The sequence below is a fragment of the Sciurus vulgaris genome, assembly GCF_902686455.1.
Source record: "Sciurus vulgaris genome assembly, chromosome: 6".
Classification (NCBI taxonomy): Eukaryota; Metazoa; Chordata; class Mammalia; order Rodentia; family Sciuridae; genus Sciurus; species Sciurus vulgaris.
Window position 1 is genome coordinate 106,736,965 of NC_136466.1, and position 14,306 is coordinate 106,751,270.

The following is a 14,306-nucleotide window of genomic DNA, read 5'->3' on the forward strand; positions in this document are numbered from 1 at the left end:
CACTAAAACAGCTCTCAGAATTCAAATAAAGAGTTACATGCCATTGTTGTTTTGGGGATTAACAGCAATTGTGTATTTATTTTTTTCTCATGAGAACCCATAAACCAAGGGAAAACAAGTTGCAAGTCTAGAAGTTAAGATACCTTTGTTTTTGAGCTGTTATTTTGCTTATTTAAATAGGTTTTGATGTCTTTCTAAAGACCAGATCTAAATGGTACAAAGATTAGTGGAAGACTAGCTCTTGATGAATGAATTTGGGCTCTATAGGCAGCCAATCTAAATTGTTTGGTGGCCACATATTGATTTGCTTTTTCATAAATTTCTCAGATAAATGCCAGCTCTATTCTTGACTTTGCGCTATTTGGATCTGACCTAAGTTTCTTTCACTCCTTTAATAATTAAACTACTGAAAACTCATTTTGCAAACTTAACTTTCTGCTCTGAAGTTAAAATACCATGTTACAAGTTCACCTCATAAAATAGAAAGGACTTTGACAAATCAGGAGGGAGACCTTTGTTCCAGGCCTAGTTCTGTCATTAACTAATGCAAAGGTCCTAGAAGTCAGTTTGTGCCTTTCCTCAGAAAGATGATGATGTTGGACCAGACCCTTGCTTCCTCCAGGGGTGGACCAACAGCTTGGGGACTTCATGGGAGCCTGTTAGAATGCAGAGTATGGGACCTCACCCCAGGCCTACAGCATCAGAACCTGTATTTTAACGAATTTGAGTAATTTGTTTTTGCATGAATATTTGAGAAGCACTGGACTAGATAGCCTCATCCCCACAAAAAATATTCTGATTTAATTAGGCCCAACCACTGGTATTTTAAAAAAGCTCTTCAGGTGTGCTGTAATGTGCAAACAGGTTCAAAATCCCTGGGGTGATTGACATCTGAAAAATCATGAGTTCTGTCTTGTTTGCTAGTTAATATTTCATTCATTATAAAATGAGCCAAAGGAGCTGGGGCAGTGGCACATGCCTATACTCCCAGTGACTTGGAAGAAGGAGGCAAGAGGATTGAAAGTTTGAGGCCAGCCTCAATCTTTTAGTGAGATCCAATCTCAAAATAAAAAACAAAAAGGTCTGGGGATGTGTGTGAGTGGTAGAGTGCTCCTGGTTCAATCCCCAGTACAAAGACAAGACAAAACAAAACACGAAAACCCCAAACCAAAAAACAATCAAAGGGATCAATGGGTAAATTTACCAGGTCAGATTCTATCGCATATGTGTGATTTGCAGAATAGAATTTTAGTTTGCATCTCTTCCCCTCACTCCAACCCATATCACCCCCAATAGGCTTTTTTAGCTGGGTAAAGTTTATTAAAATATTCTTATTCTGTAGTTTTTGACAATGGATCACAGTTGTTTTATGATACTAAATACTGTGTTTCAGGCCAAGTTTTCGTCGAACAAACTGGTTTGAGCCTGTGGGCTCTGAATATAAACAGGTTATGCAAAGAGTAGGGGTGATTGACCTGTCGCCATTTGGCAAGTTTAACATCAAAGGCCAAGACTCCATTAGACTGTTGGACCATCTCTTTGCAAATGTCATTCCAAAGGTAAATAGACAAGGTCCAGGATGCTGACCCATTTAATTCTCTGTCCCCTCTTTTTTTTTTTTTTTTTTTCCAAAGCCAAAATCCAGTATGTTCTTTGAGCTCCCCAATATCTGTATGAACACTAGAACTCTTCGACTAACCAAGAATGTAGAAGCTAATTTTCAAATTTGAATTTTTGTTGTGTGAATTATCATCCAAGGACCTAATGACTTTGCTTAATTATGTCATTTAGAACTTAAAATTGACTACAATTAAATGAAGTGTTATTTTATGACAAATAGCTTTAAGTGATTGTTTGTTGAAAACTGTAAATTAATCTTGGGCTTGGATAGTTCATACAATTGATATAAATGATAAAAGTAGGAGGCTTTTCATTATCAACACCCACATTTTTATTTACATGAGTGTTAAAGGAATGCATGTTTTTTTAATTCATCCTAATTGTAAAGAAATTTAAAATTTTTTGTGTAGGTGGGTTTTACAAATATAAGTCACATGTTAACACCAAAAGGTCGAGTGTATGCTGAGTTGACTGTTTCTCACTGGTCTCCTGGGGAGTTTCTGTTAATAACTGGTTCTGGATCAGAACTTCACGACCTTAGGTAAGTGCAGGTCTAGTAAGAAAATGTTGTACATATTATTTACTGACTCACTCTTGAGAAAAACTAGTGGGTTTTTCTTTTACTAGTACTTGAAGTACAACTTTAATTCTTTTTAAACCTGATCATTTTGAATACACTTTATATATTTTATGGGAAAATATTTGAAGGGAAGGTCCCTCTCCCCTTGAAAGATATACCCATCAAGTTTACTAATTCTAATAATATTAACTCCCATTTATTAGGCATTATCAATGTGCCAGAACAGACATTAACTCAATTAATTCTCTCAATAATTTGTAAAGTATATACTCTTGCCATTTTCAGATGAGAAAGCCAAGGTTCAGGTAAAAGTAATTTGCTCAAGCCCATCTTTTTTATTCTGATGCCACATTTGATGGAGTTCAGTGAACTGTCTCCCTGAGTTCTTTTCTCCCTTTGTGATGCTTTGTGCTTTCTGGTCCCCAGCTAAATTGTTGACCTGACAAATTGAGCTTTTGCATAAATTTTTGGTCAACTACAAAGTCTTTAACTGTCTTTAGTGTGATATTCCAAAAGTACTTGGAATATTATTTCTAATTAATAAATGTCTTATCCTGGCTTTCAACCTTAGTTGTAAAATGATGCAAATTATATGTAAGATGTTTTGGGTACTACCTTAGTAACTTAGCTTGCCTAAATCCAGATAAACACTTTAGACTTGCATAGCTCCAGGTGCTGCCCAATAAATTATAAACCAACCTATGACTGGGTTCTAATAACTCATGAAGACTTAGAAATTGAAACTAGAGTTTTTATCTTTTCCTCATGATTGTCAGAGCAATTATGTGTCTGGTGGCAGGCATATTATTAACCTTTAGCAGCACAAGTGTGTCTCCTGTGTACAGGTATTAGAGCAAATTTGGGTTCAAATTAATTTTTGAAGACTGACTCATTAGTTGAAATGCAACAGAGCTGTCACCGTTTAAAAGAACTGTGTGGTAGAACTCATCTAAATTGAACGTTCGTTTTGTACTGTAAAAAAATTACCCCCAAATTTGTAAGTGGGTGATTTAAAAAGAATCACTTATCATCTCAGGGACTCAGTTTCCTCAACTCTAAAAACCAGGTAATTGTATACAATGACCCCCTGGGGACTTTCAGGCATGTCTTCATGAGACATGTCTTCAAGCATGTCTTCAGAGAAATAATGTGAGCAAAATACATTATTAAAGCATTATTTAGCACAATGTTCATGACTCAAATGCAGATGGATTGAAGAAGCAGCTGTCAAAGGGGGATATGATGTTGAAATTAAAAACATAACTGATGAACTTGGAGTCCTTGGAGTTGCAGGACCACATGCAAGGAAGGTCCTTCAGAAACTGACTCCTGAAGATCTTAGTGATGATGCTTTCAAGTTTCTCCAAACCAAGTCCTTAAAGATTTCCAACATTCCTGTTACTGCCATTAGGATATCTTATACTGGTAAGAGTTGGAAAATGACTTAAGGTAAAGTCTGTGAAATTTAAAAGGATATGCTACCAGAAATGGGTATGTACAAGTATGTACACACATGGGCACACACACACACACGTTTTGTTGGTGTAACTTTGGAGGATGATTCCTTCTGCCCAACTCTGAGACAAGTCTGTCCTTTCTCTCCTAGTCTTTAGAGCCATTTCATAGATTTTCAATTGTTGCTCCCATTTGAAAGGGTAGATAAGAAAGCAGGAAAAGGTGGCCATGGGAACAGTTGGAATATCCAGGCCAGCGGACTCCATCTGGGAACGAATGGTCTGCCAGAGATGGAATCTCCCTAGAGATCATCCTGCATGCATCAAGCTTTGTATTAGAGCATTGTCAATGATCCAGCTTTCCTTCTAGACTGTTCTCTAGGAACACTTCAGCATCCAACCTTGCACATGGCAGGTATTTGATCAGAATGATCTTCAGCTTCCCAGTGGGGCTCTGGGCTCACTTCTAGCTTCCTTTAGACCTCCTCGTCCCTTCAGTGAAGGAGTACTTTGTGCCCAAGAATTCTCTGAATCACGTGGTGGTGTCCTGGAAAAGCACATCACCATCAGCCCCAATGATGGTGAACAAAGAGAATACACAATTTGAAAGGTACATCTTTTCCCTGGACTTCTGTTCTAAGTTTCCCATCCTTCTTCCACCAGACCTTGGTAAAATGGTGAACAAATAAAAAAGACAGGACTAGGTTGAGGTCCTTCCTTCCTTCCTTCCTTCCTTCCTTCCTTCCTTCCTTCCTTCCTTCCTTCCTTCTTTCTTTCCTTCTGTCCACAGCTTTAGTGAATGAAATACCAAATGGGGAAGAAAAGGGATGCAAAGGGAGTCAAAGACTATGGATATTCCATAGTAGATAATTGGAATAATTCTCAGTTGATTGTACTTTTAAGCCTGTGATTCTTGGACAATGAGTTGAGGGTTAGGGTGTTAAACCTTGAGCCCTTTATCCTGATAAAATTACCATGCTAATTATTCACCTAATATTGTTGCCCCGAAAATAGTCAAGCCTCATTCTGAAGCTGGGATCAAGAGTGGAGAGTAAGTTCTGTCTGATGGTGTTTCTGGGTCATGAGAGGAGGCAGAATTGCATGCAAATGCACCTATAACCCCGCAGGCTCCTCTGCAGTGGAGTCTTGTGGCAACTTTTGTGAATTGGTTCTTTAAAAACTAACAATGTCTCTGTTTCATAAGTGGAATTTCTCCTATTTCTGTGCGTGTTACTAAGGTGCGTTAGACCTAGTGGTCACTCTTCTTACCATGTCGTGTCCTGTGCATTATTTCAGGTGAGCTGGGCTGGGAGCTGTACCACAGACGAGAAGATTCTGAGGCACTTTATGACGCAGTCATGAATGCAGGCCAGGAGGAGGGAATTGACAATTTTGGAACCTATGCCATGAATGCCTTGAGACTGGAGAAAGCCTTCAGAGCCTGGGGGTCCGAGGTCCGAGGTCTTCATTAAAAGTTTATGTTCATTGTATCTGATGTTTGCGTGAGGGCTAGTTCTAACTGCATTAGCTTTGGTCTGACTGAAAGAGAAATGATTTATTATTAAGACAATTCCATTTAATTAGAGAAACAGGGTTTGATAATTGAAAGTTCAGTGGAACTCTGACATGATGTTTATTCTGCCTTAATTCCTCCTTCCTGGCAGAGAGCCCTAGATACCTGTCTCTGACTAGGGGAGCAGGCCCACCCCACAGGGTGATTCTGTCCTCCTCCTCTGTGGTGTGACCCATCCTCATTTTCTTCTTATCTTGTACTTTTTGGTGAAGTAACTTTTTTTTTTTTTTTTTTAAGGGCAGGGTGATGGTCCATAGTGCGCTGGTCATGGTGCTGGGAACTAAGAGCTTCTATTTGTGAAGTGCAATTTCACAGCATTTTCATATGCATGATTTTATTTGCCTTCTAAATGCTCCAGGAAGTTATTATCATGACCCCCATTTTACATGCATTCACGCTAGATTCAGCGAGCCATTTGGTCTAGATTATGCAAGAAGTAGCCTAACTGAGGTTCAAACTGTCCTCTCCGGAGGGGCAGTCTACCTCTGGAACTTTGACTTTTTCAGATTTGCTGTTTGTTTCCTTGGAGGACATTGACTTTTAGAGGTGAGATAAGGGACAATGGTAAAGGTGAGCTTCAGAATAGGGACTCTTGGGTTTAAACTGATTCTCTTACCACATACTAGTAATGGGATTAACCCCTCAGAACCTGTTTTCCTATAAAATGGGATATTTATCCTTTAGAATTATCATAGATGTTAGAGATGGTCTATAAAGGGCCCAGCAAATAATAAAATTCATTTAGTCTCAATTTAATTCAAAAGCCCAGACAGGGACCCTATGGGCAAAAGCAAGTGCGCCTGGAGTTGGAGTGACAGCCTACTGGAAGGCGGAAAGAGTCTGGGCCCTAAGCAAGTTCTACATGAATGACACTCTATTTGGGAACTCTCAACCTACAACTGGGCCTTAGATGAGGCTGGCTGCCAGGAGAGAAAAAGGGAATATCTCTGCCCCTTTGTTCCCAAGCAATGAAGCAGCAGAAGCATCCCCGTGGCAGTTAAGCATTTCTCTATTCTTTTCCCTCCTGCTTCCCACTCCAGAACCCTCCTCTGGGAACTTTTCTCCATCTTAAGTCCTCGGGTTCCCAGCGGTGCCAGAGCGCCCTCTAGTGTTGTGACAGCAATCATCCTTCTCTGCTCTTTCCATTTGTTCTTGAATTGCTCAACTTTGAGCAGATAAAAAATTGTTTTAGAGTAGCTCAAATTGATTAAGGAATATGAGAAAAAATCATGTCATGGGAGGTAAACATTAACTTGGTTTATGTCAATTTTGTGTTGTTTTTTAAAAGTTTGACTATTATTAAAGAGTTTAGACTAGTCCCATTACAGCCAAGAGAACAACAAAGCAAACAGACAAAACCATTAACTTTGGTTCTATTACCAAATAATTGGCTTTAGCTGTGAATTGACGTATAACGATCCAACCACATTGAGAAGACTGAGATTCAACTGATTTTTTTTCCTTTTTTCCCCCTGAACTCTGTGGAAGCCATTTTCTACCATCTGCTTTTCCCTCTCCTTATCCTGTTTCTTGGCTAATTGCAAGATAAGTAAATTACTTCATATCTTTTCAAAACCTAGTTATGCAAAATTATTACCAAAAAAACTTGTGAAAGTCTTGTTTATGGAAGGAATATCATGTGTTATCCTTCATGTATTTATTAAAATAAAAGAGCTATGGAAACCAACTGTTTTAGTTTCTATATTTGCTATATTCAAATGACAGTATTTGCTGAAAGGCTATATTTGAATTTTGGATTTGAAAAACAACAACAACTGTTTGAGAGATCAGTCCATAATTTGCCTTCCTCAGAAACTCTATTCAAAAATCAAAAAAGTATTCTCTTTCCTTAAAGAATAATATATAAAAGTGAGGTTAATGAAATGATTTGTGCTCATCTAAGATTTGAAATGTGTCTTTTCCTCTTAGATGAACTGTGATACAAATCCCTTGGAAGCTGGACTGGAATATTTTGTCAAGTTAAACAAGGTATTTACATTCCAAATTATGCTTAAAGTCAATTTTAAATTTTTGATGTGGTTTTGTGAAGAGCCATGCTTTAAAACTTAACCGAGTATAATTATGGGAAAAATGAGTTGAACATAAATACTAAGCATTGCTCAAAAGCTTCATATTAATCATTTGTTAAAATCTGCTGTTTTCCAACTATTGCCATGTACTTGCAGATTTAAGATAACAGGCTCCATCACCTTTAAGGGATAAATTGAAATTCTAAGATAAAAATTAGTGAAGATGAAATGATTATTGGTTGGGTTTCAGCAGGCAGTCTTGTAGAAATTGCACCAGCACGTTGTATAGTTTAGGTAACTCCTGGTGACCTGGGAAGTTGCACATTAACTAATCAAACACACTGCATTATTGACCCTCCCTGGTTGCTTATGAAGCAGCCACACCTCCACAGATCTTCCCAAGTGTTTATGAAGCATCTTTGTATGTCACTGCAGCATCTGAATATAAGCAAATGACACATTTCAAATATGTGCAGCATAAAATGGATATTTACTGAGAAGCCAATTCAGACCCAAGATTCAAAACTAATATTAACAACTCCAAAGGGAACCACATAGTGGTTCTCAAAGTGTAGTCCAGGGACTAATAGCATCAACACCACCTGGGAGTTATTAGAAATGCAATTCTCAGGTCCAACCATAAACCTACTAGGGCAGAATCTGGGAGTCAGGATAACAAAGCTGGGTTAACAAGCTGGACAGGGGATTCTGACCCACCTAGGATTTGAGACGCACTACCTTACATAACTATAGTGGAAAAGTATATCATGAGGCCAGTTTATTATAGCCTAGCTTATCTATGTAAGTCCTGTAAATAGAACTGAATTTACCCCACTAATCAGTGCCTAGGAGTTATTATAAAAGAACTTAATGGAACATACAGTTGTTGGTTGTATTGAGGGATAGGGCAGCAGCTGCTGCTGTTTGGTGTAACTGTTAGGATTCCCAAAATAAGTTGTTCTGCCCATGGTGCTTACAAACAAAGGCTGATTTCCAGTCCCATGGGAATATGTGAACACACTACATGAATCAGGCTAAGGAAACTTTTTAATGCCCCTGCATCAGTTCCCAAATTCTGAGATCAAATATTAACATAAAACATGTATATTTATAGTACTCAATTTTAGGAAAAAGAACCTCCTAAAGGGTTTTAAAGGGATTATCTTTGTGTACATTTTTTCCATGGCTTTTATTTTTACGATGTACCATCTGCCTCTAGACCAGAGAAAGCAGGTGCTTGGAATTCGGGCAGATCCTAGCAGCAGATTGTTCCTTCTGATAACAGAAGTCTTAGTTTGGCTGTTTAAAAATATGGATAAAAACGCCTGACTCTTGAAAGCACTAAAGTTCTGGTGTTTGTCAGCAATAGGTGGATAGAAAATGGATTTTTTTTTTACTTCAATATTTGGATATTATTGTTTGGGGATAAGGCCTGGATAAATGATATTTTCATTGAATTTTGTAAACTTCCTTTATGATTATCAGCAGGTGTAGATTGTGTATTTATTAGCTCCTTTAAACTAATCAAATAACTAAAACTCATCTCCAAAGAAAGCTGTTTAAGAGATGGTAATTTTGATTGATGGCATGTTTTTATGATTTCCGAATTGTTGGTTCTCAGTGAGGTGTCACAGAGTTAATTCTTAGAGATTTTCTTGTGTAAAGGCCCACCTAGCCCAAGGATGTGGCCCTAACTGAACCAGTCTTTTTCAGTTATGTTGGTTCAGGTGGTTAGCTGGTATCAGTCTAATCATAGTGATGCTTACTAATTTCTAAACTGGGTGAATAGATTGGATCAACGTTGTTTAGATCCTATTTGGTGGTTTTACAACTTCCTCATGGCTTTGTAGCAGCCTGTAATGTGAAACAGGTTCCTAAAAAGCCTATTAACAGTTCAAACTGAGATATGTAACTTGATAATTTGAGTCCCATGCCTAAAAAACAAAACATTACCCAGACATTTACTGTACAGAAAGATATTCCCTGTAAAACCCTTTGGAAGGCTTCATATAATTTTTTTAAAGAATAACATACTGCAAGATCATATTGCTTTGGGAAATTGATGCTATATGAACAGAGAAGCTGAAGCTAGCACAGAGGGACATTTATTACATTTGATACCAAACAGAACAAAATAACCCCCCTGTCATTTTATAATTTTTCAAAGTCAATTCTTTTCCTTCAAAGCTAAGAAATACAATTCTCTGCTTGACCCTAAAGTAGTCACAAAACAATTAAGTAAGCCACAACACGATGAAAACATACAGAAAGGCAGACTGTCAAAGGCACAAGGGTCTCTGGAGACCACCCCTCCTCACCTGAAGGCTAGGAAACTGAAGAACAGAGGGGTGAAGTGACCTGGGGAAGGTCATCTCTCTAACCCAGGTTGAATGAAGCCCTCTGACCTCAGTTCAAACCTCTCACCTACCATTTTGCCTAGCAAGCACCTTTTTCCATCATGGGCTTATGGAACTTGAAAAAGTGCCCAGGGATTTCTTTTCTAGCAATGTATATTACATAGAATTTGCATGGATACCTCTTATAAATTGATGTCTCCCACAGTCATGTTTTTGTTATAACTATTTTTCGTGTGTATTTTATGGTTGGATCACCATAGCTGCCTTGCTCATTTTAAGGAAGAAAATGACTGGGTGAGGTGATGGGCCATCAAGCCTCACAGGGTGAATTGTGTTCTTGTCAAAACAGTAAGAAAGCAGGAAAAAGAAAAATGGAATAGAGAAGAAATCTTCCATTACAAAGGAAGGGGGTGGAGTGGGGTGTGGTGCATGCCTGTAAAGCCAGTTATGTCGTGGGAGGCTGAGGTAGAAGTATCACAAATTTGAGGCCAGCCTCCGCAACTTAGTGAGACCCTGGCTCGAAATAAAACCAGAAAGGGATGCGGATGCTACTCAGTGGTAGAGTGCTCCTGGGTTCAATCCCCAGCACCTGGAAAACATGGAAGGTGATGTGACAGCTCTGGCTTCCTGGCCCCCAGCCCTGCATTGGTTTCTGGGCAGTAGAGACACCTGTGGACACACATTCATCAAGTTAACACCTACTAATACCATTTATTAAACAAGTGCTAAGTCAGGGGTCTAAAAATTAAAGATGTATCTCGCTTGGCTCTCAGATCTCATGAAGCTTGAAGATAGAGTATTTCAGGAAGTAAAGCCAGGGACACGTTTTTTAACCCTGATACTGTGTCGTTCCGCAGGAGGTCGCAGCGCACAGCGCTGCCCTCTGGTGAAGTGTGCTGTAGGGCCCAGAAAGCCAGCATTGCAAAAGGGCAGGGCAGGTAGAAATAATTGACTAGATACTTTTTAAATTCTCTTAACTAAGCTTCTTTACTGAAACAACTCCTACCATTGTCCGCAATGGTATTTTGATTGGTTCCAAAAGAAGTTAACTTTGGGGGAAATCATTGGCACTTTATTTTTAGCTAGATAGGGAGGAAATGCATTCACCAAGAGCAAGAGGAAAATCAGCTACTTTAGAGTGGAGTCGTAAGCATTCTTGGAATCTTCCTCTTGGACTTCCTGAATCTTTTTCCATTCTGGAGAACCCCCCTACCCCGCACTGCCCAAGATTCATGTTGAATTAAGTACTAAATGTAATTAAGTAGATCAGAAGAAATTTTCCCCAATTTGTTTCTTCCTCTTCCTCTATCCCTGTCTTGAGCTTCTAACCACTAGACACAGAATAAAATGTGGTAAATATAGACTATGAATTAGAAGATAATGTTGATTCTAGAAAATACAAGATCTCTCTTTGACCAAAGTTTATTTAAAGCATAGCTAATCAGTAAGCAGAAACAAAAACAAACGAAACCCATAAAGAGGTATAGCACTTATGATCAGGTTGACTACATCCTAAATATTCAATAAATATTAGCTATTATTAAAACATCAAAGTGGAGCTGGGTGTGGTGGCTCAGGGCTGTAATCCCAGTGGCTAGGAGGCTAAGGCAGGAGGATTAGGAATTCAAAGTCAGCCTTAGCAAAAGTGAGGCGCTAACCAACTCAGTGTGACCCTGTCTCTAAATAAAAAATATAAAGTAGGGCTGGGGACTGGTTCAGTGGTCGAGTGCCTCTGAGTTCAATTCCTGGTACCCCCTCAAAAAAACAAACAAACAAACAAACAAACAAAAAAAAACCCATCAAAGTGGAAAACCATTGCTCATAGGCAGTAAATCAGAAAGGAATTCCTAATGTGTTATAGCTGTCATAGTATCCAACACTTAGGGAAATTTTAGGTAAATGTTAATAGGAATCAAAGGAACAAAAATTTTTCTTTGACATTCAATCTTGGCTGGACATTGAAATCATCTGACGTGTGATTCTTTTAAATAATATGTTCCTTTTTAAAACGTCTTAAGGTCCCTATATCCCAGATCAATTAAAAAGGATTCAGCCATCAGTTTTTGTTTCTAATTCCCCAGATGACTCCAGATAATATTAAGAATGACTATTTTAGACCAACTGACTGAACATTACTATCCTGAATAACTTTTAGACATTACTTGATGCTCTCCTCTAGTGGTTCTCAAACTATGGTCCACAGACCAGAAGTCAACGATACCTAGGGATTTGTTAGAACGTGCGAACGGTCCATCTCAACAGAACATTGATCTGCCCCATGCCATCAGATCAACTCTGCACATAGGATCTTTTTTTTTAAAACTTATTTCTTTAAAAAATTGTTTTAGTTGTAGATGGGCACAATACCTTTACTTATTATTATTTTTTTTTTGTGGTGCTAAGATGGAACTCAGTGCCTCATTCATGCTTTACCACTGAGCTCCAACTTCAGCCTCTGTACATAGGGTCTTAAGGTCCTATAGGTGGATTTTATTTTTCCCACAATGAAAATCAAGAACCAGTGTCTCAGTTTTTAAAATTTTATACTGGCTATGGTCCTGAAGATAAATAGGCACGCAGAAAAACAGGTAGGCTGCTGAGTACATGTGCTGTAGAATCTGCAGTGGATTGGAAGTAAGTTAGCAGATTTGTAACCCATTCTGATTAAGCCACAGTTAATGATATTGGGTCCTGCATCTTTGGTTTTTCTTTTAGAATTGGAAGTAAATTTTTTTTTTTTTTTTCTTTTTTGGTGCTTGGGACCAAACCCAGGACTTCCTGAATGCTAGGCTAAACCCCAGTCCTGAATTTTTTTTTTTAAGTCACCAAATTCTGGCCTGGAAAAGCCACTTAACTTCATTTTGCACTTGAGAGTTCAAATCCGTAAAATGAAGATTCCGTTTTTGCAAGTATGAATTTCTACAAAATGCCACTTAGCATAGTGGTTGAAGACATTGGTGCTACATTGCCTTTATGAACCATATAATTGGTCATTCTCATTAAGCCATCCTTATTCTCTTACCCATTTTCATTGCTTAATGATAAGGGAAAGGAGAGAGGAGGGAAGAGAAGGGGTTACCTAGGCTGAAGTATAGTTTATCATTTCTGAAACACCTGTCAGAGTATATTAAACTAATAGCTATTGAATCATTATCCTCTTATGTATCCAATTTCTGTTATGAAACAATTTTTTGCATCCATCCTAAAAGCATGAATGTGCTACTAGTTGACTGCTTTAAAATTTAGAAATCCATGGAAACGCAGGTCTTAGGATAAATTGAATAGATTGCTGTATTTTATTTTTATTATTTTTATTTTAACAGCATAATTGAACATGCAACAAATTGACATATTTAAAGTAAACAATCTGTAATGTTTAATACACACACATGCTGACGAAACCATCACCACAATGGAAGATAGTGAATGCATCTCTGTTCCCAGTGGGTTGCTTATGCCCCTTAGTAATTCCTACCTCCCAGTCCTTCCCACAGTCCCGCCTTCTCCCAGGAAACCATTTCTCTGCCTTCTATCACTATCAATTTTTTTGTAACTTCTAGAATAAATGCAAAATCTATCTAAATGGAATTATACAGCACCTACTCTTTTTTGCATATGGATTCTTTCACTCAGCATAATAATTTGAAGAGTCATCCTTATTGTTAGATGTTTCAATAATTCATTGCTTTGTATAGTAGTAGTAGTCCATATTATGGATGTGTATCACAGTCTGTTTTAACATTCATTTGTTGATGAACATTTGGGTAGTTTCCAGTTTAGGCTATTACAAATAAAGGTGCTGTAAACATTTCTGTATAAAAATTTGTTGCTGTCTTTTCTCCTGGATAAATATAGAGGAGTAGGATGGTTGAGTAAAATGGCAAATATATGTTAACTTTATGTTAACATCTTTATGTTAACTTTTTAAGAAACTGGATTGAACATGTAAGATAGTGTAGCATTTTATATTTCCACCAGCAGTATGTAAGAGTTCCAGTTCCTCTATATTCTTGTCAAATGTTTGTCATCGTCAGTCTTTCTAACTCTAGCTATTCTTAGAGACGTGTATCTCATCATGGATTGAATTTATTTCCTTAAAAACTAATGATGTTGGGCCAGGGATGCTGCTTAGTGGTAGTGTACTTGTTTGTCATGTGAGAAGCCCTGCCTTCTGTCCCCAGCACCAAAAAAAAAAAAAAAAAAAAAAAAAAAAGAAAAGAAAAAGAAAAAGACTAGTGATGTGTCCTACTATTCTTAACTCTTCTTTTGTGAAGTGTCTGATCAAATTTCTTACCCATTGTTAATTGGATTGGAGTTTTTAAAGTTATATATCTAGGTATAAGTCATTTAGCAGGTCTGTGCTTTGCAAATATTTTTTCTAGTCTATGTTGTTTTTTCGTTTGTCTAATAATGTCTTTCAAAGAGCAGAAGTTTTTATTTAAGTCCTTATTAATTTGATATATTATGGATCATATTTTTGGTTCATATCCAAGAAATCTTTGCCTAACCCAAAGTCACAACAATGTTCTCCTGTTTTCTTTCAGAAGTTTTATCACCTTGCTTTTTACATTCAGGCCTGTTTTCTTCTAGAAGATCGACCATCTTTCTTACTTTTTACACTTAGGGCTAAGGTACATTTTTAGTTAATTTTTGTCACTGGTGTGAGTTATGGATTGAAGTTTATTTTTTTGC

The 14,306-nt window shown here is 37.7% G+C and overlaps 1 protein-coding gene across 5 annotated transcripts in view; it reads left to right on the forward strand.

Moving 5' to 3' along the window:
• The window catches only part of DMGDH (dimethylglycine dehydrogenase), a gene marked incomplete at its 5' end in the record, with an annotated part of 53,669 nt that overhangs the window by 23,899 nt on the left and 15,464 nt on the right, over nt 1–14,306 (forward strand). For all 5 annotated transcript variants that reach the window (XR_013764388.1, XM_079143568.1, XM_079143567.1 and 2 more), the window contains 5 exons: nt 1,394–1,559; nt 2,031–2,161; nt 3,408–3,625; nt 4,951–5,108; nt 7,157–7,216. Coding sequence is in view for 4 of the 5 variants with exons in the window: in XM_079143568.1 (XP_078999694.1) it covers nt 1,394–1,559; nt 2,031–2,161; nt 3,408–3,625; nt 4,951–5,108; nt 7,157–7,216 (733 nt within the window). The remainder of the gene's footprint in view (nt 1–1,393; nt 1,560–2,030; nt 2,162–3,407; nt 3,626–4,950; nt 5,109–7,156; nt 7,217–14,306) is intronic.